The following is a 22,847-nucleotide window of genomic DNA, read 5'->3' on the forward strand; positions in this document are numbered from 1 at the left end:
TAAAAAATGCCACCGTGAAAAACGCTCGAAATTGGGGTTTCTTTGAGAGTGCCCAAGCAATTACGGAAGCATCATTGCGGCACGTTGTCAGAAGTATGTTTGCCACAGGCGAAACCAGAATCGTCGAGCGGCTCAGAAGAACCTTTGACGCTCAAGACAGCCATCAAAGGCTGTAGTTGAATTTACAAACCCAATAACTCGTTTAAACTACCCTCCACCTCACTTTTGATATTGGCATCACCACCTGAAAAGTGGTGTCCATGACTGTGCCACGGAACAGCAGCGAATCGAGAGCCATGATTCCAACCATGAGAAATTGGGTTCCTGCCAAAGTTGAAATCAAATGTATGGTGAACTGTGTGTGTCACCTTTCAGACCGGAAAAATAGGGTCGACCGACGTACGAGGTGCTTTCTGATGAATCCAGAAGCGCTCACACTATAGCAGATAAAGGAACCACTTTGGATCTTAGAATTATTAGGGCGCAAACTCTAAATTGACAACCGCAGCTCTAGAGTTTGCAGAGAGCCCATTATGGCCAAGATGTGTTCTGTCTTGTTCTTAGACCGTAGAGAAGCCGTGAAAACGGGAGCTTCAAGGGTCCAGAGAGTGCCCTTAAATTTGTTGCCACGAAGCGTACATGCCAACACGGAGAGAAACCGGAACATTTTGCCGGCAGCATGTAAAACACACCCATGACGATAGAGCATTCTCGACCGTGTGAGGTCCGTTCCAGTCTCTCGTTCCCGACAGAGTTCACGGAAGATCTTGAAGTTGCGTCACATCTTTGATGAAAGACAAGAATCATGTAGTTGAAAACGCCGGAGTCGAAAGTGGAACTCTTCCTATGTGAGACCGAAGAAACTCGCATGCTGGCAACTCGAAACACACTCTGTCTTTGAAAAGTCTTGGAAAGAAGGGTCTACTTGAATCCCCCACTTCAGCTGGAAGGAAATACCACATCCCTATAAATTCAATTTGCATATTTCAAAGACGTTTTTTTCTACATTTCTACTGGACAGATGCACAATGACGCTCTGCGTTTCGTAGTGCAAAGGGACTTCCATGCTCACATGCACACCAATATGTATCTGTGTGTTTAGGATGCTTGATGTTACACATCCGATGCTGTCGTGAGAGATGGTCTTGTCGAGTTAGGTTTGGCGCGTGATTCTCTCTCACGACTCTCGTCTGCGCCTTACGAAAAACAAAGACTCCTATTGAGTCCCCTCTTAAAAATTGTAACACGGGGAACTGCTGCAGCTATCTGACTCTGCTGCATGCCCTGAGTTCGGGGCTCTCAGTTGGCGTTTCCATTGCCTGGCACGAGCTGCCGTTTTCCCGGATCCCCTTTGCTTTTGTCTACTGACAAACTCTTCCGTCAAGTGCTTGGCATGTGCGAACTCACGCAGCGAGAGGAAACGACGAGGACTGCTCGTTGTCGAAAACCTACCGGTGTGTCGTTTGAAAGAATGGGAACTATGGCTTCCGTACACCAGAGACACTGTTTCCCGTAGCTGAGTGATACACAATCCGCGGCATTTGCGTTCTCTACAATGTGGGATGAGCAAAAGCGCGGGGAAGATTTCCGTCCGTCCTGCACCGCGACCTCGACTACATAAACGAGGCGATAGCGCTCCCAGTGAAACGTATGCATCGACAAAGAAAGCCGACAATTCCCACCGGTTGAACGGAAACGCGAATCGAATTTCGCGTCTATCTGGCTTTCGCTTGCCAAAAAGGGTCGCGGAAAAAAACCAAGTGCGACAGAAACGTCTCTCTCAACTCGAGTTCGGCCATTAGACTGCCCGGCGCTCAGCACTACGTCGCGAAGAGAGAAAGCTTTCGTGTCTTCAAGAACGAGCTCTGCTGTCGTTTTTGGCCGGAGTGTGCAAGCAATGGCTTTTACGCAGCGTCGGGTGTCGCTTCAGCTTGATTCTGTGTAGAGAGGAAAACGGAAATCCACCGACTCCGGAAATGAACATGCAGAAGAAAAACGAACCACAAGTACAGCAGTAGCGAAGCGGACAAAAGGCACAAACGTTTGCTTTCACGGCATCTTATGAAAGTAATCTAAGCCGTGCTCTCCAGACACAACTGCTACTCCTGCTACGTTTGCCTACTTTCGAAACAGAATGCAAATACCACAGTTGGCCCATGAATTGCAGTCCCCACAAGCGAGTAGTATTGTCTCTGTGCAAACGATCCGCGATGCAGAGATTTAAAACTCAAGTCGAGGACACAGAGACATCATAGTGTTCTAAGTCGTCTCCTATTGTGCAAGCTACACCCTTGCAAACCATGTATACATGGGAGTGTGCATGCATGCAGTCAAAAATATCTGCACTCACCAGAAAGAAAGCAAAGGCTGAGGACAAAGAAGAAACCGGAAACCACAGGCAATGCAGAAGCATTTGTGACGGAGTGAGAGAACGAGAAAAAAACATGGACCGTCCGATAAAGACACCAAAAAATACGTTCTCAGAAACTCGTGCACGCAAAAGGTTGCTTCTCTCCATATACATACGTACATTATCGTATATTCATGATCGTTTGAACTATTAACTATACACATATTGTAGACATGCATATATGCATACATATATATATATATATATATATATATATACATGTATGGAATATAGATGTATATGCATGCAGATATACGTACATACATACATCCATGTGCATATACTTCTGATTGCATGCAACGGCTACGTCTGTGCTGCACCTCCTGTTTTTTCAATCCCCATCTTCTGTCCTGCCATCGTCGCTTCTCGATCCGCAGTGCCGAGAGAACGCCCAACGCAAAAGACGCAGAGTTCCACGTTGCATCCCCATCTTTACTCACAAATACATAAGTATGTATTCGATGGAAAAACAGTCTCTTTGTTGAGTGATCCATATCTTTATACATATATGAATAAATTTGTATAAATATATATATATATATAGAGAGAGAGAGAGAGAGATTAACGAACGTAACAGCACACTTTGTGCAGACCTCGACAAGAAACCCGAGGCAGCCAAACGCAGAGAAACACACAGCGCCCTGTTATCCCCATGTGCACGCAAAGACAAACATAAACAAACATCAATATATCCATATGCATGCATATATATATATATATATAGATATAGATATATGCACTATAGGCATATGAAAGGATAGCGCTGTGCAGTCCTTGCGAACAGGCGTGTGTATCCGAGTTGCTTTTTTCGTTTTCAAGAACGAAGAGGACGCCTGCTGACCTTGTTTTTCCTGTGCCTTCACACTCGCGTAGTCCGGCGAGAAGGGAGAAATCAGCGTCAGGAGGAAGTCTGCAGGAACTGTATCAGTGGGCAAGACGTAGACGGGCGCAGCTGAAAACGTCTGAAGAAGAGACGCGCGCGAGAGAAAGACGACACACGCATCACAGAAAGGCAGTCCGGAAGACGCCGACGAACGACAGAGTGGTGAAGTCACGATCGAGTCTCACACATGCACGAGCATGCATTTTGATGAAGACATCGAGATGTGATCAGACTGCTGCCTGTGCGCAGAGAGAGAGACTGACAACGAGGTGCAACGAGAGAGATACCTGCGCAGCTCATTGCAAGACGAACGGCTAGATAAAAACAGGTCGACCGAGAGGTCGGAACACCATGGTCGAGGTTGAACGACAACGCCACAGAGCGACACAGAACGACAGACGTTCAAAACGCGACTTGTGCAGTGGAGAGAAAGCAGCAGGACGATAGTGCCATGCGCCTGCGTCACTCTTCGTGTTCACTCTTCTCCAGCAAAATGCTTCAGCTTCTTGCCTGCAATGTTTGGGTCTGTCGCTCGCCGCGAGCGCGGTTCTCCCAGTGAACTTCCAGCTGGAAATACCAAGCAGCAAAACGAAGGATTTTCGTCGTGCATGTCGCGGACGAGTCACACACCGACACATAGGTAGACATACTCATATGTATACGCGTACATATATATATATATGTATATATATATATATATATATATATATCTATATATATATCGATGGATAGATAGATGTAAATAAATGTATATCGATGCATACGCGCAAGCGTCTGTCGAACAGAGGAGTACGTCAGCAGGTATTTCTGTCACTGCTTGTGTGTGCATGTCTCCAACTCTTTCGCTGTGTCTCTTTTTTCTCTTTCTTTGTGGACGCCTCTCTGCATTCGCCAGTGCATTCCCTCTACACAAGCTCCCGTGTGCGACGCAGATCTCGAGAAGTCAAAAGATGAACAGGAGGACGAACTGGTACTTGCACTCGCGTAGCAGTAACTTGCAGACGCACATATGCAGATGCACCCATATGTCTATCATATCAATAGACATCAATTTGTAGCGCAACGATACGAAGATAGAAGCAGTGGTCGAGTGGAGAGGATGTGGGTAAGGAGGTGTGAAGCAGCTGAGAGGGCGCGAAAAAAAGAAAATCAGCTCACCTCGGTGGTTGACGTCTTGCGGAAGAGAACAGGTAGGTCGACACATTTCTGGAGAAAAGAAAGTTATTGGGGAACAATTTATGAGAGGGCCGTTTCGCAGCGGGAACATATGCATAAACTCGCGAAAAGCCGAGCGTTTTGGACGCGGCCGCTTCCCGCAGGACATGATAAGCGTAGAAAATGTGGAGCGACGATCTCCCGAGACGCAAACGCACGAGAGGCGGAAAGAGAGAAAGAGACGAAAATGTGAAGGAGCGAAACACAGAGAAGTGAATGGGGGCAGACAGCCAAGTAGAAAGAAATGGAGAGATGTGTGTATGTACAGACAGACAGACAGACCCACAGCGACAGATAGAGAGAACCAAGTAGAAAGAAATGGAGAGATGTGTGTATGTACAGACAGACAAACAGACCCACAGCGACAGATAGAGAGAACCAATTAGAAAGAAATGGAGAGATGTGTGTATGTATAGACAGACAGACAGACAGACCCACAGCGACAGATAGAGAGAACCAATCAGAAAGAAATGGAGAGATGTGTGTATGTATAGACAGACAGACAGACCCACAGCGACAGATAGAGAGAACCAATTCGAAAGAAATGGAGAGATGTGTGTATGTATAGACAGACAGACAGACCCACAGCGACAGATAGAGAGAACCAATCAGAAAGAAATGGAGAGATGTGTGTATGTATAGACAGACAGACAGACCCACAGCGACAGATAGAGAGAACCAATCAGAAAGAAATGGAGAGATGTGTGTATGTATAGACAGACAGACAGACCCACAGCGACAGATAGAGAGAACCAATCAGAAAGAAATGGAGAGATGTGTGTATGTATAGACAGACAGACAGACCCACAGAGACAGATAGAGAGAACCAATTCGAAAGAAATGGAGAGATGTGTGTATGTATAGACAGACAGACAGACCCACAGCGACAGATAGAGAGAACCAATTCGAAAGAAATGGAGAGATGTGTGTATGTATAGACAGACAGACAGACCCACAGCGACAGATAGAGAGAACCAATTAGAAAGAAATGGAGAGATGTGTGTATGTATAGACAGACAGACAGACCCACAGCGACAGATAGAGAGAACCAATTCGAAAGAAATGGAGAGATGTGTGTATGTATAGACAGACAGACAGACCCACAGCGACAGATAGAGAGAACCAATTAGAAAGAAATGGAGAGATGTGTGTATGTATAGACAGAGAGACAGACAAACCCACAGAGACAGATAGAGAGAACCAATTCGAAAGAAATGGAGAGATGTGTGTATGTATAGACAGAGAGACAGACAGACTCACAGAGACAGATAGAGAGAACCAATTCGAAAGAAATGGAGAGATGTGTGTATGTATAGACAGACAGACAGACCCACAGCGACAGATAGAGAGAACCAATCAGAAAGAAATGGAGAGATGTGTGTATGTATAGACAGACAGACAGACCCACAGCGACAGATAGAGAGAACCAATTCGAAAGAAATGGAGAGATGTGTGTATGTATAGACAGACAGACAGACCCACAGCGACAGATAGAGAGAACCAATTAGAAAGAAATGGAGAGATGTGTGTATGTATAGACAGACAGACAGACCCACAGCGACAGATAGAGAGAACCAAGTAGAAAGAAATGGAGAGATGTGTGTATGTATAGACAGACAGACAGACAGACCCACAGCGACAGATAGAGAGAACCAAGTAGAAAGAAATGGAGAGATGTGTGTATGTACAGACAGACAGACAGACCCACAGCGACAGATAGAGAGAACCAATTAGAAAGAAATGGAGAGATGTGTGTATGTATAGACAGACAGACAGACAGACCCACAGCGACAGATAGAGAGAACCAATCAGAAAGAAATGGAGAGATGTGTGTATGTATAGACAGACAGACAGACCCACAGCGACAGATAGAGAGAACCAATTCGAAAGAAATGGAGAGATGTGTGTATGTATAGACAGACAGACAGACCCACAGCGACAGATAGAGAGAACCAATTCGAAAGAAATGGAGAGATGTGTGTATGTATAGACAGACAGACAGACCCACAGCGACAGATAGAGAGAACCAATTAGAAAGAAATGGAGAGATGTGTGTATGTATAGACAGACAGACAGACCCACAGCGACAGATAGAGAGAACCAATCAGAAAGAAATGGAGAGATGTGTGTATGTATAGACAGAGAGACAGACAAACCCACAGAGACAGATAGAGAGAACCAATTCGAAAGAAATGGAGAGATGTGTGTATGTATAGACAGACAGACAGACCCACAGCGACAGATAGAGAGAACCAATCAGAAAGAAATGGAGAGATGTGTGTATGTATAGACAGACAGACAGACCCACAGCGACAGATAGAGAGAACCAATCAGAAAGAAATGGAGAGATGTGTGTATGTATAGACAGAGAGACAGACAAACCCACAGAGACAGATAGAGAGAACCAATTCGAAAGAAATGGAGAGATGTGTGTATGTATAGACAGAGAGACAGATAGACTCACAGAGACAGATAGAGAGAACCAATTCGAAAGAAATGGAGAGATGTGTGTATGTATAGACAGACAGACAGATCCACAGAGACAGATAGAGAGAACCAATGGAGAAGCATGGAGAGACAGAAACACAGAGAACCGGGGGAAGTAAAAGTCGGTAAAGAGAGACAGAGAGACGCGTGGTTCTTCGAATCCGAAGGCGACACAGAGGAGCGGAAAACAGAAAAAGCGGCAAACAGGAAGAGAAGGCGAGAGACGAGTTTCCTCCGGTGTCGTGTCACCCGGCAAACAACAGAGGAGGACGGGGACCTGCCATTCACAGAGAAACTTCAAGTGCTTTCGCGAGCGAAAACCATTCTGAACATTCGCGTTCTCCGTCCCCAGTCTCTTCTGAAGACGACGAACCTGGATGGCGGGGTCGACGGAGCGCAGCGCCTGTCCTCGTGCTTCCTCCGTTTGAAATGTTATGCGCTGCATGCGCATGCACGAAACACGAGGAAGTAGAACGACGAGAGTCCGCAGAACGAATGGCAGTACGAGAACAGAACTCAACGGAGGATGGTGTGAGAAAACAGGGAACGCGAGACACTCTAGAAAGGGAGAAGAGACAAGGCCGACAAGATGCACGAGAAAAGGAAACGAAGGTGGTAGACAGGTGAGTGGATTCCTCCCTCACTTGTTCTTTGTCCAGGAGAGGAAGGAAAACCACAAGCGAACGGTCTTGGAGCATCAAGACGACGCCTGAAAAAACAGCGACGCCAGAGAGACAGAGGAGACACAAGAAAAAGAAATGTGTGGGGAAACGAGAAAGAAAACAACAGACCCGCGAGTCCACAAAAGATAGAAAGGAAGCGTGTCATCTTCCAAGCAACCGTTCTAACGGAAAGCCAACGAGAAGAGAAATCGACAGAGAGAAAAAGAGAGAAGAAGAGAGAAAAAGAGAGAAGAAGAGAGAAAAAGAGAGAGAGAGAGAAAGAGAGAAAGAGAGAAAGAGAAAGAGGAGACGGACGAGGGAGAAGCGAGACACAGAGGCAGCGGCGAAGAAACAGAAAGAAGGAAAAGAAGAGAGAAAACACGAGAACGTACCGACTGTCGCCTCAGGCGTTCGTCTTTGTTTCAGGTGAATGGCAAGGAAGAACTGCATGCAAATGGAAGAATCGTCAAAGACAAGCATGTTTACGACTCGTTTCTCCAGAAACCAAGCAGCTCTCCTAGCTTCTGTAGAAACCGTTCGGCGACATCCTCCCTCGGTGTCTTCGTCTTTGCCTGCACTGAGAAGATAAAGAAGGCACCGCAATCCAGAGGAGGGGAGGCGGCGACTCTGGGTGTGCCAGCCTTGTCCACAGTGGCTGAACGTTTTCGGAAACAATGTGATTTTGAATCGAGAGAGAAAAACTACCAAGAGTGGACGGTTGAAAGCATTTAACAATTCCAGATGTTTCATAGAGTGAAATTTTGTTTTCTCCTTTCCTCCCTTGTAAGTTTTGACGACTTGGGTTTCCTCAAGCACCTGCCTTTTTGTCTCTTTTAGCTGTGTTCTTCGGACTTCTCACGCAACTCGTTTCCTGCGTCTCTACACCACAACCGTGTGATATTTCCTTCGTTTTGTTCTTCTCCTCCTTTTTCTCCTTCTTCCCCTCCTTCCCTCTCTCCCCTGAGTTTTCGTTCTCCCTCACTCGGTCGCAGTCCGTTTGCGCCTGCTTCGCATTCATTTTCTTCGCATTGCACTGGCCACAGAGCGCCTCCAGTTGATCCTGAGAAAACGAACAGAAGGTGAGTTATGTCCTCCAGAAAACGGAGACCAAAGCGCAGACCGACGACGCAGGCAATCGCCACCGCCTCTCCACGTTCAAAGGGCACGCGTTTGCGAAACGCAAGATAAAAAAGTACAAGTGATCCTGGGCACCCTCAGTCCAGCGCATAACCACAACTCAGCGAAACGCGTTCTGCACACCCAACGGGTCTCCTGGAGACACACGACCTTGTTGTCTTTCGATAGACTGCATGGACAGTGAAGAACGCGTTTGGAAATCAGCCGCGAAGACACAGTCCTCGGGGACACTGCGGACTTCCAGTTCGACTAAAACCGAACTTCGTTAATGCCAATGGAAGAAGTTCCGCATGAGAAGCCGCGGGTGAGACCAGCGGCCTTGCACATTGCCGCGCGTCCTCTACGCGTTCTCTTGGATTCTGCCGCACACTCCGAGAAGAGCATGAGCGAGGGGAAAGACCAAGCAGACGAGCCGAGTCGAGAAAGAAATACGGTGTCTTCTTCGTCGTTTGGCACATGTTTCGTTTTTTGTACCTTATCTCCGCATATCGCCTCTACGCGCCGTCGGAATGCCAGCAACTCCGCGGACTCCTGTCTCTCCCCCTGCCTCAGAGGAGAAGCGCGAGAAGGAAAGGAGGGAGAAGAGGGAGGCGAAGAAGGAGAAGAAACGCTGATAGGCGGCTGCGATTCGTTTTGCCATTCCCACTCGAGGCTACAGGCGAGGAGACGATGGACCAGGACATCTGCGTATCGCCTGAAGAGAGGAACGCATTCAAGAGAAATCCCCGGAAACGAGGTGCGGCAAACCATGACGAATTCACCCATTCGCCTTCAACTTCTTGTCGCAAAATGTCTCTGGTCTACATGCAAACATGTTCCACATACGCACACAGTCGCAACTATGAGCTCGCATAAACAGGCGTTCACACAAACATACACACACGTGCCCTGAGCATAGTTTCCATACGTACAGAGAGGGTGATATATATATATATATATATATATATGCATATATATAGATGGAGGTATATATATGCATATATATATATATATATATATGTATTGTGTACAAAGTGTGTATAAATATATGAAGATCGAAGCAAGAAAATAAAGAAGCCTTCGACCAAAGGAATTCCAAGTGTGGGGGCTTCGGTCGTTTACCTGATAGGAGAAGTGAAGTGAGTGTATTCATCGAAGTGGAGAGCAAAGTGAGGCTGGAGAACATCTCCGTGGACGTAGTACAGAGCGAGTTTCAGGGCCTTGCGCAAAAGCGCCTCAACTGCAACGGCTGCACAGTCGCCCTTGGTGGTTCGCACGCTTTCCAGAGTTCTTTGCGTTTCCCTCGAGGACGAAAAGTCTGTCGAAATTCCGAGTTTGCTGCTCCCCCACACACACACAGAAAGCACACAGGCGCCGAGAGGCTCAAACAACTCCACACAGGACTCTCCACCCTTTCCTTCAGACGACGCAAAAAACAAAACGCTGCCTCGCCTGACACTCCTGCAAGCGCCCATGTACACGCACACAGGGATTGGCATGCAGAGACAACTCAACGTGAAGAGACAGTTGTGCACAGAGACGGATGCACGGATGTAGAAAAGCAGAAAAGTTCAACATATATATATATATATATATATGTATGAATATAGGTGTGTACGCATTCGTATGAAGAGGTATACAGAGTGAATAGCTACAGAAAAACGAGCGGACATATATATATCTATATACATATGCATATATGTACGTGCGTTTTGATAGTAAAGGCGTAGGCTTGTAGGGATGGATACGTCGAGAGAGTGAAAAGTTTCACAAAAGACTGTTTGCGTCGACGGCCGCTGTAGGAGTTTTCGATACGCCTGGGATTCCATCAAACTTCCTGCCCTTCACACGGTAGCCGTGACAAACGCGGCAAGCACATATCTGAACTGCGAGAGCCCCTGCTTTCACTGGTGATGAGACACTCGGGGGTTTTGCATGCAACAGACGAACCTGAGAAATGCAGTGAGCGACTTTCTCTGCTTGTCCAGGAGAGGCGGGTGCAGACGAAGAACAGCCAAATCTGACACACGGAGAGAAACAGAAAAATTATTTATAAATACATATATATATATATATATATATATATATATATATGTAATCAAAGGGTGTAAGTGTATACATACACAGACTATCTTTATCTATCAATGTATATATATATGTAGACAAAAAACGATATCACACATAGATAAAATCATGGACACTGTAGGTATCTGCATATACACAGTTCTTGTAGTCTTACGTGGACATGAAAACAAAGTAGAAATATGCATTCGTATAGAATGCAGGCAGGTGCGTAGAGAGCTATCAGTGTGTGGGAAGATGCAAGTGCATGCTATGAGAGGGAATTCGGAGAACAGGCAAGGAGGACCTGCGATGGATTGGAGAATATCGGCACCAGGAGACTGCAGTGAAGCTCAGAACGTCATCCTGAGTGATGTTCGCTTCACAATCCCAAATCGTTTAGACGAAAAGCAAACCAATGGAACAAGCAGTCGCCTTCAACAGAAACGAAACTTTCCCTCACAAACGTCAAAGGTTGTCGGAGACCTAAACGGCACGGTTACCAGGCCCCGCTGATCCCCCCCATGTACCCGAAAACGGAGACAGATATACAAGTAGATTTCCATCGACGTACGCCTTTGCTTGTGTATATATATATATATGTATATATATATGTATATATATATATATATATGTATGTATATATTCACAGACACAAGAGTTCAGACAGATCACATGTTGGGGCTCACCGGAATGTCTAACGAGAATCATGTATTCGTTTTGGATCGAAAAGCGCTTTCGTCTCACCGGAAAAGGGGCTGGCGATGAGCCTCTCAGCGACCAGGCAATTGGCCAGAAGCATCAACTCCTCTATCAACGTGTGCGATCGCGAGTGCTGGAAAGCATTTCAGAAACGAGAAAACAAAATCGTGGTCCGTTCAGCTTCATTGAAAAGCCATCGAAGTCAGCAAGACAAGCATCGACGCTCCTTGCTGGAAAACGCAGAAAAAAACGAACGCGGGAACGGTGGACATGCACGCATTTCAGAAAGACACCCCGAGCCATCCCGACACATACAATATATATATATATATATATATATATATATATTTATATATATATATATTTATATATATATAAATATATATATATATATACATATAAATATATATATAAATATATATATATATATAAATATATATATAAATATATATATTTATATATAGATAGGGAGAGAGGTGAAGAGCGAGAGAGCAATGCCAATACATAAACATATAAAGAGAGAAATATAACTTGACGCACAAGTTTGTCGGATATTCCGGTTTGCCTACATGGCACTGTGTAAACAGCGGATGGAGAGAGAGAGCTGGACAGAGAAATGGAGAGAGGGGTACGCGACAGCCGACATGATTCAGCTGTGCGCAGAGTTAGAGAGACAAAGCACACCGACTGCGCCACAGACAAGTGAAAGAACGCAATTGTTCGTACCTCTTCGAGATGCCAGTCTGTGGGTCTGGATCGTGCGTCCAAGGCGAAGCGGAGAGTTGCTTTGTGGAGGAGCAGCGACCCGTTCTGCATGCAGCGCGTTTCGAAAGAGTGGAACATTCACTGCAAGAGGTTTTCACAACTCCTGCACCGCCTCGCTGAGAGCCGAACGCAGAGCGCATCTGTCTTCACGAGGAGACGCGAGAAAGAACGTCTCGCGTTCTGCAGTCTCTTCTCGAGCAGGTGAGTGCATGCGTAGGAGAGGATGCAACCGATATGAATGCGACAGAGAGGCCAGCGCCGAGAAAAGAGGAGGGAGAAGCGACAGACCGCGCAGGTTGAGAGGCAGGAAACGAGAGACCATTGCGGAGCAAAGACGAGGAAATCACGAGAGGGCCGCGAGGACAAGGCCGCGACGCGCAGCCAGGCAAGCGGGAGCGCAGAAAACGCTTCGTGCAGAAGGCTAAGACGAGAAGGAGAGGAGAACGACCTGGAGGTGGAAGCGAAACCCAAGAGGTTCACAGAGACAACAAAGACGCACTTGAGTCGCGATTTCATCTGGGGAGGCAGACACAAAGGGAGCAAGCGTGAGAGCAGGTAAGAAAGGCGAACCGAGATGAGGAAAGACGCACACTCTCGGAACACCAACAGGCCAGTCGAAACCCCACAGCGTTTTGGCTTCAGTGACTTGCGACAGCGTCCCCTAACGCGCCGACAGCTACAGCGGTGAATCCAGCAGACGCGTTTGCCGCCAGCACACAGAGCCGAGGACCGACTTAGCTGCACAGATCGACGTTGCCGACTTTTTTTAGAGAGGCAGCGCGACTTGCGTCAACGGCGAGGCTGAGCAAACGGCCTCGTCTCGGGAACGAAACGAGAACTTGTTTTGGACGCCAACCGGGTCCGCGTTCCTCACCGCGAATCGTTTCTTCCGAATTTCCACAGTCAAGGCGTCGAGAAGTCTCAAGTCGTCAACCACGGCTGTCCAGGAGACCTCATCAGGCTTGCCTGGGGATCCGACGTTCTCTCGAGCTTCTTCGTTGTTCCTCTCCCCTCTTGTCTCTAATCTGTCGGACCTCCGCGCGACGCCCCCCAGTCCCTGCCTCTCGCCGCGGCCGCAGGCGCAGCACGACGCACAGCTTCCGCAGCAGCTCTGGACTGCTTCGACATTCGCTCGAGGTGCGAAGGGGAACGATGGACCTGTCATCTCGCGCGCACAGCTCGCAGGAACCACAGACCGCGAGGAAACACCCGAGGAAGAGGAAGAAGCAGACGCTGGAGAGAGAGCGACGAAGCAACCGCAGGTCCCGAGGGTGACGGAGGGGGAGGACCAAGGAGAGGCGAGAGTCGGCCGAGAGTCAGGAGGCAGATCTCCTCCATCAATCAACACCTGGACCTGGAAACAACAGCTGCAAAGTCCCTCTGCATGCACTTTACAGCTTGCAAGTCGCGGGGGCTCCGAAGACAAGCCTTCATCACAACCTCGAAGTCAAAAAACCAGCGCCGCAGGCGAAGACGAGGCGCCTTTCTTCGCCTCCGTGCAGCAGATTGCAGAGGTGTGTGCATCCGGCCAGGGGCTACTGACAACGGAGCCGCCTGTGGTTCAAATGGAGAGGCTTTCGCATCAGGCACCTAGACTGCTCGCGAGAGAAGACGAATCCTGGACTGGAACGTCAACACACACATACCCCCCCCCCGTGTACCATTTGACGACGATGAAAACAACGATTTGGACTTTTCTCCGAGATACCGCCACCGGGTGTAAGTCGGTGCATGCAAACTCGCCTGTTCGTAGTTGAAGCGACAGCAGCTCTCCATCACCTGAAGAAAAAACAACGGAAACCAAGACCGGTTGTGGCACGAGCACTCCGCGACAGAATCAAGCCTTCTCTTGTCAGTGAGAGGGAAGACGCCGCGGGCGAGAAAAGAGAAACTGAAGGAAACAGCGCGCGGACGAAGGAGCGTGGAACTGCGGCAGGATGAAGAAAGAAGAAATGGGGAAAAGAACGAAACAAAAAAGGACGCGAAACTTCCTCACCGATTTGTAGAAGCGCGGGGGCCATGCCTTGACAAGCGATCCGTCTTCGTGGACGCGAAAGTTGACGGAGAACGTCAACTTCGGCGACCCCAGGTGGAGGCTGTGAAAGCAGATGCACACTGCATAAAGTCAGAACGCTGTTTCGCTCCGATCCCGAGACCCAAATCGAGGAAAAAGAAGAAGCGGCAGAAGAGATCAGAGGCCTCACGTCTCTCAGAACGCGAGAGACCACAGAAAACCAGCTGAAACTTCTCCGATGAACACGGGTGCATCAAACTCTTCGAACCCAGAGCCCCTCGACTAACATCTGGGGACGATACTAACGCGTTATATATTCATATATATATATATATATAATAGGTTGTATGCAAGTGAAGAGTCGCTTGCTTCGAAAAGATCACGAGAGTTGAATAATCCATGCCATTTTTTCTGGTCTCCGTGACCCGTTCGTCCACGTCCGTGCTCTCTGCGATATCGCTTTTTTCCCCTTCTCCCCCTTGTTTGTGTCCTTCGCCTTCCATGTCTTTGTCTCTTTTTCCCCTGCTCTTCGAGTTCGCTTTCTTCCTGCACTGCTTCCTCCTCTCTCGCGTTCGCTGTCTTCTTCTCCCTTCTTGTCGAAGAGCCAATTTCCAGCGCTTCGCAGCACACCTGCAGAGCGAGTCGCAGAGCGCCCGCGGCAGCATGGGGAAGACGACGTGAGTGAGGTACCTGAGGAGCAGCGCAAATCACCCGAAGAAGAAGGGAACGAAGACGCGGAAGGCTTTTAGGCTCAAGACAAAGGAAAGCAAAAGTGCACTCGGCAAGTAAGACGCAGAAGAAAACGGAAAAAAGAATTTCCAGCGCTCGACGTTTCCGGCCTCGTTCTACACGCGGCTCGCAGGCGCGGCCTCTCCTCTCAGACGTCGCCAAGCAAAACCAGAACATGAATGCAAGCATCGTTCTCGCAGAGACAGTCACGTGTGTCTCCGCAGCTCTCCTTTCGTCTCGAGCCGAGACGAGCGCCAGAGGGCGGATATTCGAGGAGTAACCGGAGAACAGAGTTTGCGGTGGTGCTTCGCAAATCCATCAAGCTCAAAAACAACGGAGACAGAGAGAGACAGAGTCAGAGCAAGAAGAAACAACGCGAATCGACAAGAGAGAAAAGGAGCAAGAGATCAACAGAGGGAGGTCAAGAGAGACGATGCAACTCGAGTGGAGGAGAGAGCGAGAGAACTCCCGACAGGGAGGAAGAGAAAGAGGAAGTTTCTGGAGGCTCGCGAAGATGTGAGGAGGTTCCAAAAGGCCTCAACACACGTCGGCGACCGTGTACAGTGGCTTCCAGTCGCAGCGAGGAATGCAATGCGAGATAACAAAAGAAATTGCACCTCCCCCCCTCTCCACGTCGACGTTTTTCTCCCTCAGCCCCAAGGTGAGAAAACGACAGGACACAACGAGGAGCATTGCCTTCAGAGCCTACACGGTGGTGCATCGCTCTCTCGCTTCTTCGTCCGTCTTGCACAGCGGCGAGAGAAAGTGACTGACGTCCGCGATATGAACTCCAATCTCGATCTCAGGATCTCTGCCAGTCCACGCTGAGGCAGGAAGACGGTGAACATGAACTGCGTCGTCCAGGTCCCTCGCAGACGCAGGATCGATTGTGAAGACTCGCCGCACACCTGAACAGAAGGCGACGAAGGCGGAAACAGGGGGAGGCAAGAGAAGAGGCAAGTGACGAAGAAGCAATGAAACGCAAGAGCAGCGCAAGGGGCGACGCCTGTCGAATGTCGCAGCCGCGGGAAGAGAGGAACAAGGAGAGAGCCGAACAGAGTGAGTTGCACGATCTGAGGGCGCCGAGCACAACACCGTTCGTAAACAGGAGAGCACGATGAAGAAGAACGAGAATCCCCAGAGAAATCTCACCGCGTAGGTCGACGCGTCGCCGTGCCTCTGTTTCTGTATAGAAGCGAAGGCACACAAAATGTCGAAGGAAGTGAAAAACGAGAAGAACGCCTAGTGTACAGACAGATAAACAAAGATGCACTTCGTGGCTTCTTGTTCCCGTCTCTTTGCAAACGCTTCGTCTCCATTTTTCTCGTTGGAGAATTTGCCTCGCCAGGGCTGTCTCTGCATGAAGAATGGAGACAGCGCGGAAGCGAAGAAACGCAAGAAACAGACACGCATATATATGTATAGATATGCATATATATATATATATATATATATATATAAGTATACAGATGTAGAAATCGAGAGGAACAGATGAATAAATGGAGATAAATACAAATCCACAGGTCGGCAAAAGACACCGAAAGACATGCAGCTGCCACGGTCCCTCTGGGGAGAGAATACCTGTATGCATATGTGTACGTATGTAAAAAACAAATATCGCTATGCATACATACACATATACACACATACACATATATAAATATATATATATATATATATATGCATATGTATACATATGTAAAGAGGAAGAGAGGCTTACTTCAATTTTGACATGGAGGAGATTCGAGAAAATGAATGTGTGGAGAAGAACTGAGACAGATGTCTGAAGAGACGAGAGGTGCAAGTGTAGTTTCCGCTCACCGAAAGATTCCTCTGCGACGCGCACGATCTCGTCGCTCTCCGCAAGGACCTCTTGGCTGTGAGGCAACATGTGAGCTTGGAGATCGTTCTGGAGCATGCAGCACTGAACAGACGCGAGGCCAGAACGCAGAAACACAACCCCCTCGTCAACAGAAGGAGCTCTGAGCGACGAGCACGAGAGCAGTCGCGCCTGCATGCATATCTGCGACTTTCGCAGACACAGAGCCTTTCACAGACGGTTAGATAGATCGACGGGGAGGTGGAGAAAGAGAAAGAGATTGAGGAGGGCAGGAGACACAAAGCAAGAAAAACGAGAAAACTCATCTGCTGCGGGAGACTTACGCGCTCGATTGTCTGCACTGAGTCCGCAGGTCCAATGTATGTCAATATGCTTCCTGAAGTCAGCAGGCACATCAGATGTGCATGCAGACATGAACCTCCTTTGTCCTCTACAATTTCACCGATTTGCATGTTCGCGTCCACACAGCGGTGCAGGTGCATGCATGCATACATGCACAAACGTTTGCATCAGACGCATGCGACGGGAGGGGATTGCCTCTTCGATTGCAAACACCGCGAGTGAAGAGAGAGACCGTTGTCAACCTTGCACTGATGAATAGTCCCAGAGAGAACGGCACAGCGGTCGACAGAAGAAGCATCCCCGTTCAAACAGTGATGTGGGTGAGACATTCACATGTGTGCATGTAATGTCCATGCGTCGCTCTAAATAGCATTTAAATACATGCATGCAGATGCGCATGTAGTTCATGCTTGGCATTCTGTGCACACCTGCATATATCCACTACAAGATAAATGTGTGCATACAGGCATGTCTCTGATATTTACACATACGCACATGCATATATGGAGTTTTAGAGAGCTGCGCCTATAGTCTTTAGTACAGTGTTTAGAGATACGCGAGTTTCGCGGAACGTAGGCACCAGGAGGCGCGGACACTGTGCGACTGAGATGAACAGCGAGGTTTCGCAAAGATAGCGGAAGGAGATGTACGTCTTCGCTTCTGGCTGCGCACTCAAGTTTGAGCAAATGCAGATAAACAAGAGATGAGAGAATTCGGTAGAGACATTGACAGGCACCACAGAGACATCGACAGACAGCTGGACAAGCTGCACACGCAAATATGTAAAAGCATGCACAAAGATAAACATAAAGGCATATATATATATATATGTACATATGTATATATGTATGTATGTATGTGCGTGTGAGGACTGTGAAAGGGTGGGTGAGACTGGCAATTGATCCGAACCTCTGGGGAGAACGTTGAAGGCATCCCAGACGTCGACGTTGACGAGGTACAGTCGCTGCTTGTCGAGGGGACCCGGGAGCGAAACCCAGTTCTGCGCCTCCCGGAGCGGAATCAACACCCAACTGATTCTTTTGTCTGTTCAGCCGAAACGCACTCTCCAAAACTTTCCATGTCCCCCTCGTCCTCGCAGATCACTTCGTCCTGCCCCCGCGCTACCACCCGTCTCCAGAGCGCAGGACGAGATAAAACAGACTGCAGCCCCCGCCATAGATCCAGCAAGCAAATGTTCATATATGTGCTAGACGTACATATAAAGTCACATACAGGAACGCATATGCAGATATGTGTCGGTGTGTGCATACACGTATATCAACGTATACACATATACTTATATATACCTATACATATATATATATATATATCTGTACTGATTGGCCGATAGGTATATATATATATATATATAGATAGATAGATAGATAGATACATATAGGTGTATGGATATAAATCCATATGTGTAGGTATACGCATATATGCGCACCTGTACATGTATATATATATATATACGCATGTATTTATTTCCGATGGTTTGTCTTTCTGAGCAGATGTGTTTCTTACCTAGAGGAATCGCCCTCAACAAAGTATCATCTGGGAAGACGGTGATATCGTCTTCGGGCGCGGTCCGGGAGTTCTGCATGCAGAGAACAAAGAGCAAAGAATTGCGAGAGCACTCTTCCTCGAGAATTCTTTTTTCATTCTTCTGGCTCTGCACTGTCTCCCTCGTCCCCTGAGCGTTCGGCATCTCTTCGCTTTTTCGTCTTCCTTCTGTGCTTCTTCCTCTTCTTCCTCTTCTTCCTCTTCTTCGTCTTCTTCCTCTTCTTCGTCTTCTTCTCCCTCTTCTCTCTCTTCTCGTCTTGTTCGTTCTTCTCACCGCATGGTTTCCTCGAAGCGTGCAGATGAAGGTGCGGTTGTAGCGCAGATTCCTGCGAAGCCACGGAGGATCGAGAGCCACCCGTGCCGTCTCTTTGGCCCTTCGCTGTGATTTTTCTGCCCCCGCGAGCATAGCTTCCTCACGCTCGTCGTCCAACATCTCCCGCCCACCGTCAGCTCCGTCCTCGTCTCTCTTCTCCTTGTCCTTGTCCTTGTCTTCTTTCTTCTCCTTCGCTTCCTTCTCCTCTTCCGTAGCGAGAGGAGGCACCAAGCGCATTTTCTCTGCTTGGGTTAGCAGGCGAGTCTCGACGTAGACGACCTTTGCAGTCCTGAGCATTTTGCCTAAAAAATCGAGGGAAAATACATTTAAAAGAGAAAAAAATATAAAAAGCAAGAAAAGGTGTAAAACCGATAGAAGACGATTGGACCTGATTCGACGCATTCACGTGTGGGGGCTGAAGCGAAGAAGAGAAATCGAAAAAAAACGCGAGAGAGTGAGAGAGTGTGCACGCCCGCTGTTGCTGCGTCTTTCTTCTCATCGCCTGCTTTTCTGGCTCCTCTCCATCCTTCTTCTTCTGTTCCTCCTTCTTCCAGTTTTTTCGCCTTCTCTACTGCTTCCTCTTTTTCCAGTTGCTTCCCTTGCTTGCTCACCTTCACGCACCAGTTCGAGGCACGTCGCCTCGCTCAAGGCGTCCTACGCGCAGGCCAAAAGTTGGAAAAAATCGGCATCTGTCTCGTGACTACCTTCGAGTCAAAGATCAACCGAACCCCATGGAAATATGCAGGCATTCTATCGCATTTGGACGATTCATTTTTGGACGATACATTTATGCATATGTCTGCGTATAAAGTACGGGCAGGTGTAAATACACCTGGTTATAGACGTACCACGAGCAGCAACCACAACCCAAGACACACAGCACTCTGGAAAGCATATAACGACGGAGAACAACACAACATATATATATATATATATATGTACACAGTTTTACGTATATATCTATACTCATGTGTATAGGCAGTTATAGTAAAGTGTACTGTTCACAGTTTTCATATTTCCACGTTGGCAGAAAGAGCGAGCGATGGATGTCCCTTTCTTGCTGCGCGAAACTGGAGCGACACACTGACAGATGTGCGTCGAAATGTTTGTGGCGACATAAGCAGCGAAACAAAGAAATGTGTGGTGCATGTATGTCCCTGAAGTCGCGATCGAGTCCGCAGAGACGCGACCTCTGCAGGGAGTGAAGAATGGTCTCTCTTTTCAACAACTCCCTTCGCGTACTTGAGAGGAAGAGGAGCGCGAGTCGCCGTCGGTTGTCACCTCCCCTAGAGAGAAGGCATCCACCTGTCGCCGCCACAGTGTCCAGTCGTGAATCTGAACAAAGCTCGAAGCACGGAACGGACGAGCGGTCGAAGAAAAGAAGAGAGGAGAAGAAAAAGGAGGCGAAGGAAGAAGAGGAAGTAGGAAGGCCAAGGAAAGAAGGAGGATGGAGAACGAACAGAGGAGAAGAAGAATGGAAGACGAGAAGAGAAGAAGCATCCGCCGGAATGACAGTGACAGACGAGAAACGGAAGGGCCAAAAATAAAGAGGAGAGAGCAGGCAGAGGAGAGAAGAAAGAGAAAAAGCGAAAGCAGTCTGGAAAATCGTGGTTTTTCAGTTCTTCTCTCCCTCACTTGTAGAACAACGGTGTCGCCGTGGAACGCGCGATTGCGATCTCTCAAGCCTGAAAAGTGCGGCAGCAACAGACATATGAACGCGGCAAACAGGTGCATCATAACCAGTGAAAAGACACAGAAAACGCTCAGAAGAAAGAACGTCGTCGTACCTCGTGGAGTCCGGAGGAGTGTCGCGATGCAGAATCGTAAACTACTGCTGGCTTTCCTGTCTTTGGCGTCTCAGGAACGTGTGTTTACCCACAACAAAGCATGGAAGGAAAACCGACGTGAAGGCGAAAAAGGAGAACATCCAAACGCATGCAAAGGTGCACGCGCGATGTAAAACCAAAGTCAGAGATAACACAGGGACGAGAAGTTGTAAGTTGACTTGGTCTGCTGTAAAATCCTGTGAAACGCAGAGTGTTTCAACTCGTATCGTCTCCCACCCTTTCTCTACCTCTGTTTCTCCTTCTCTGTCTTCCAGTCTTCCTCTCCAGTCCTCTATCTTCCAGTCTTCCTCTCCAGTCCTCTATCTTCCAGTCTTCCTCTCCAGTCCTCTATCTTCCAGTCTTCCTCTCCAGTCCTCTATCTTCCAGTCTTCCTCTCCAGTCCTCTATCTTCCAGTCTTCCTCTCCAGTCCTCTATCTTCCAGTCTGTCGCCTTCTCTGTCTCCTGATGCCAATCGCCTTCCTACGCTCTACACCCTTCATCTCCTCCCTCTCCTTTCCGTCTCCCCTCTCCATCTTCATTCTGACCGTGTTTCTCCCGTTCTTGTTCCCCGCTTTCTCCATGTTGCTCCCTCGTTCTCTCGGTATGTTTATTAGCTTTACCTGCGACAAGGAAGTCGGACAAAAGTGGATTTCTGCTGTCTTTGACGTAGGCCTCGTCCACGCGTCCAGCACTCACGCGCAGGACGCCCTGCAGCGCGCAAGAAGTCGGGAGAGAAGCATGGACTTTCAGCCTACGACTGAGGCGAGAAGGTCTCGTCTCTTTCGAACTGGAGCTCAGAAGCTGCGACTGTGTCTCTGCGTCTGGCGACCTTCGAATCAAAACGAAACAGGCGCGCGCTGAAGACGAAAAGAGAGTTCGAGCACACCCTGAGAAAAAACAGGAGAGAGACTTCGAGGTCGAAAAACGCGTACGTCGCTTTCCTCTTGTTCTCCCTGGTTCTCTCGCCTACCTTCACGTAAATGCCTTCTTCCGTGCCTGCATGTGCCTGCTGGCAAGAGACATATTCCTCAAACTGTTTCTTTCTCTCTCCTCGTCGGCTTCCTTCTTCGGTCTCTCGTTCTTCTTTTCTCCCTCCCGGTGGGCCTGTTTTCTCTGCATTTCGCCGTCCTCTTCTCTCTCCATCTCGAAGGTGTGTCTGTGCTGCTCCTGCCTCTCTTCTTCGTTCTCCGCCGTCCCTTCCTCTTCTTTCTCCTCCACTTCCTGCCTCTATCCTCGATGCTGCGTTGGTCGCGGTTCTGTGAGAGTTGCCCTGCGACGGCGTAGTCGCGCCAGAGGCGCCGGAGGCCGAAGAGAGGGCCTCCGTGCTCAACTGTCTAGTCACCTTTTCTCTGTACACCTTCTCCATCTTCTCTTCCGCGCAGGTCAGTTCTGCATCTTCAGCGCGTTACGCGACAGGCAAACCAGGAACCGACCGCCCAGAGAAGAAAACGAGGAAAGAGAAGAAGACAAGGAAAGAGAAGAAGACAAGGAAAGCGAGGAGAGCGAGAAAAGAACGAAGAGCGGGGAGAGAGAGGAGAGAGAAGACAGAGGAAAGGGAGGAGCGAGGGAAGGCGAAAGAAGCAGAAGATACGAGGGAGAAGGGAAGAAGGTAGAGGAGACAAGAGAGACACCGGAGATGGTCTGGATCCTTTGATTCATCGCTGCATACACGCGCGCGGTGTCGGTTCTTTACAGTGAGAAACGCGGATGAAGAAATAAAAGAAGTCACTCGGGGGAACCGGAAAAGGAGTGTAAACGCACAGCGACGCTTGGGTAGGTTCTCAGGCGCTCGTGCGCCAGTTCGATGTATTCCCAGCTCGCTGTCTCTCTCTCACACTCACATTCTGTGGCGCTTTTTTTCGCAAGAAACCCAAGGCAAATGCATGCAGAGAAAGGATACGTTTCCAGGAGGAAGAAC

The 22,847-nt window shown here is 48.4% G+C and overlaps 1 protein-coding gene across 1 annotated transcript; it reads right to left on the minus strand.

Moving 5' to 3' along the window:
* Positions 1-437: 437 nt before the first annotated feature.
* Positions 438-22,827, minus strand: TGME49_239480 (RNB family domain-containing protein). The gene is made up of 30 exons (XM_018780556.1): positions 21,900-22,827; positions 21,550-21,637; positions 20,738-20,787; positions 20,345-20,437; positions 19,714-19,756; positions 19,064-19,404; positions 18,751-18,823; positions 18,136-18,270; positions 17,208-17,260; positions 16,866-16,968; positions 16,197-16,229; positions 15,754-15,952; positions 14,946-15,005; positions 14,298-14,397; positions 14,045-14,080; positions 13,176-13,655; positions 12,263-12,346; positions 11,582-11,669; positions 10,724-10,793; positions 9,896-10,111; positions 9,269-9,488; positions 8,640-8,717; positions 8,050-8,101; positions 7,640-7,704; positions 7,369-7,434; positions 4,452-4,499; positions 3,804-3,860; positions 3,252-3,372; positions 2,351-2,367; positions 438-1,937 (listed from the first exon to the last, which is right to left on the minus strand). The coding sequence occupies exons 1-30, from the start codon at positions 22,293-22,295 to the stop codon at positions 1,905-1,907; spliced, it is 3,498 nt and encodes a 1,165-aa protein (XP_018637660.1). The 5' UTR covers positions 22,296-22,827; the 3' UTR covers positions 438-1,904.
* Between the last annotated feature and the right edge of the window lie 20 nt (positions 22,828-22,847).

This window comes from Toxoplasma gondii, chromosome VI (genome assembly GCF_000006565.2).
Source record: "Toxoplasma gondii ME49 chromosome VI, whole genome shotgun sequence".
NCBI lineage: Eukaryota > Apicomplexa > Conoidasida > Eucoccidiorida > Sarcocystidae > Toxoplasma > Toxoplasma gondii.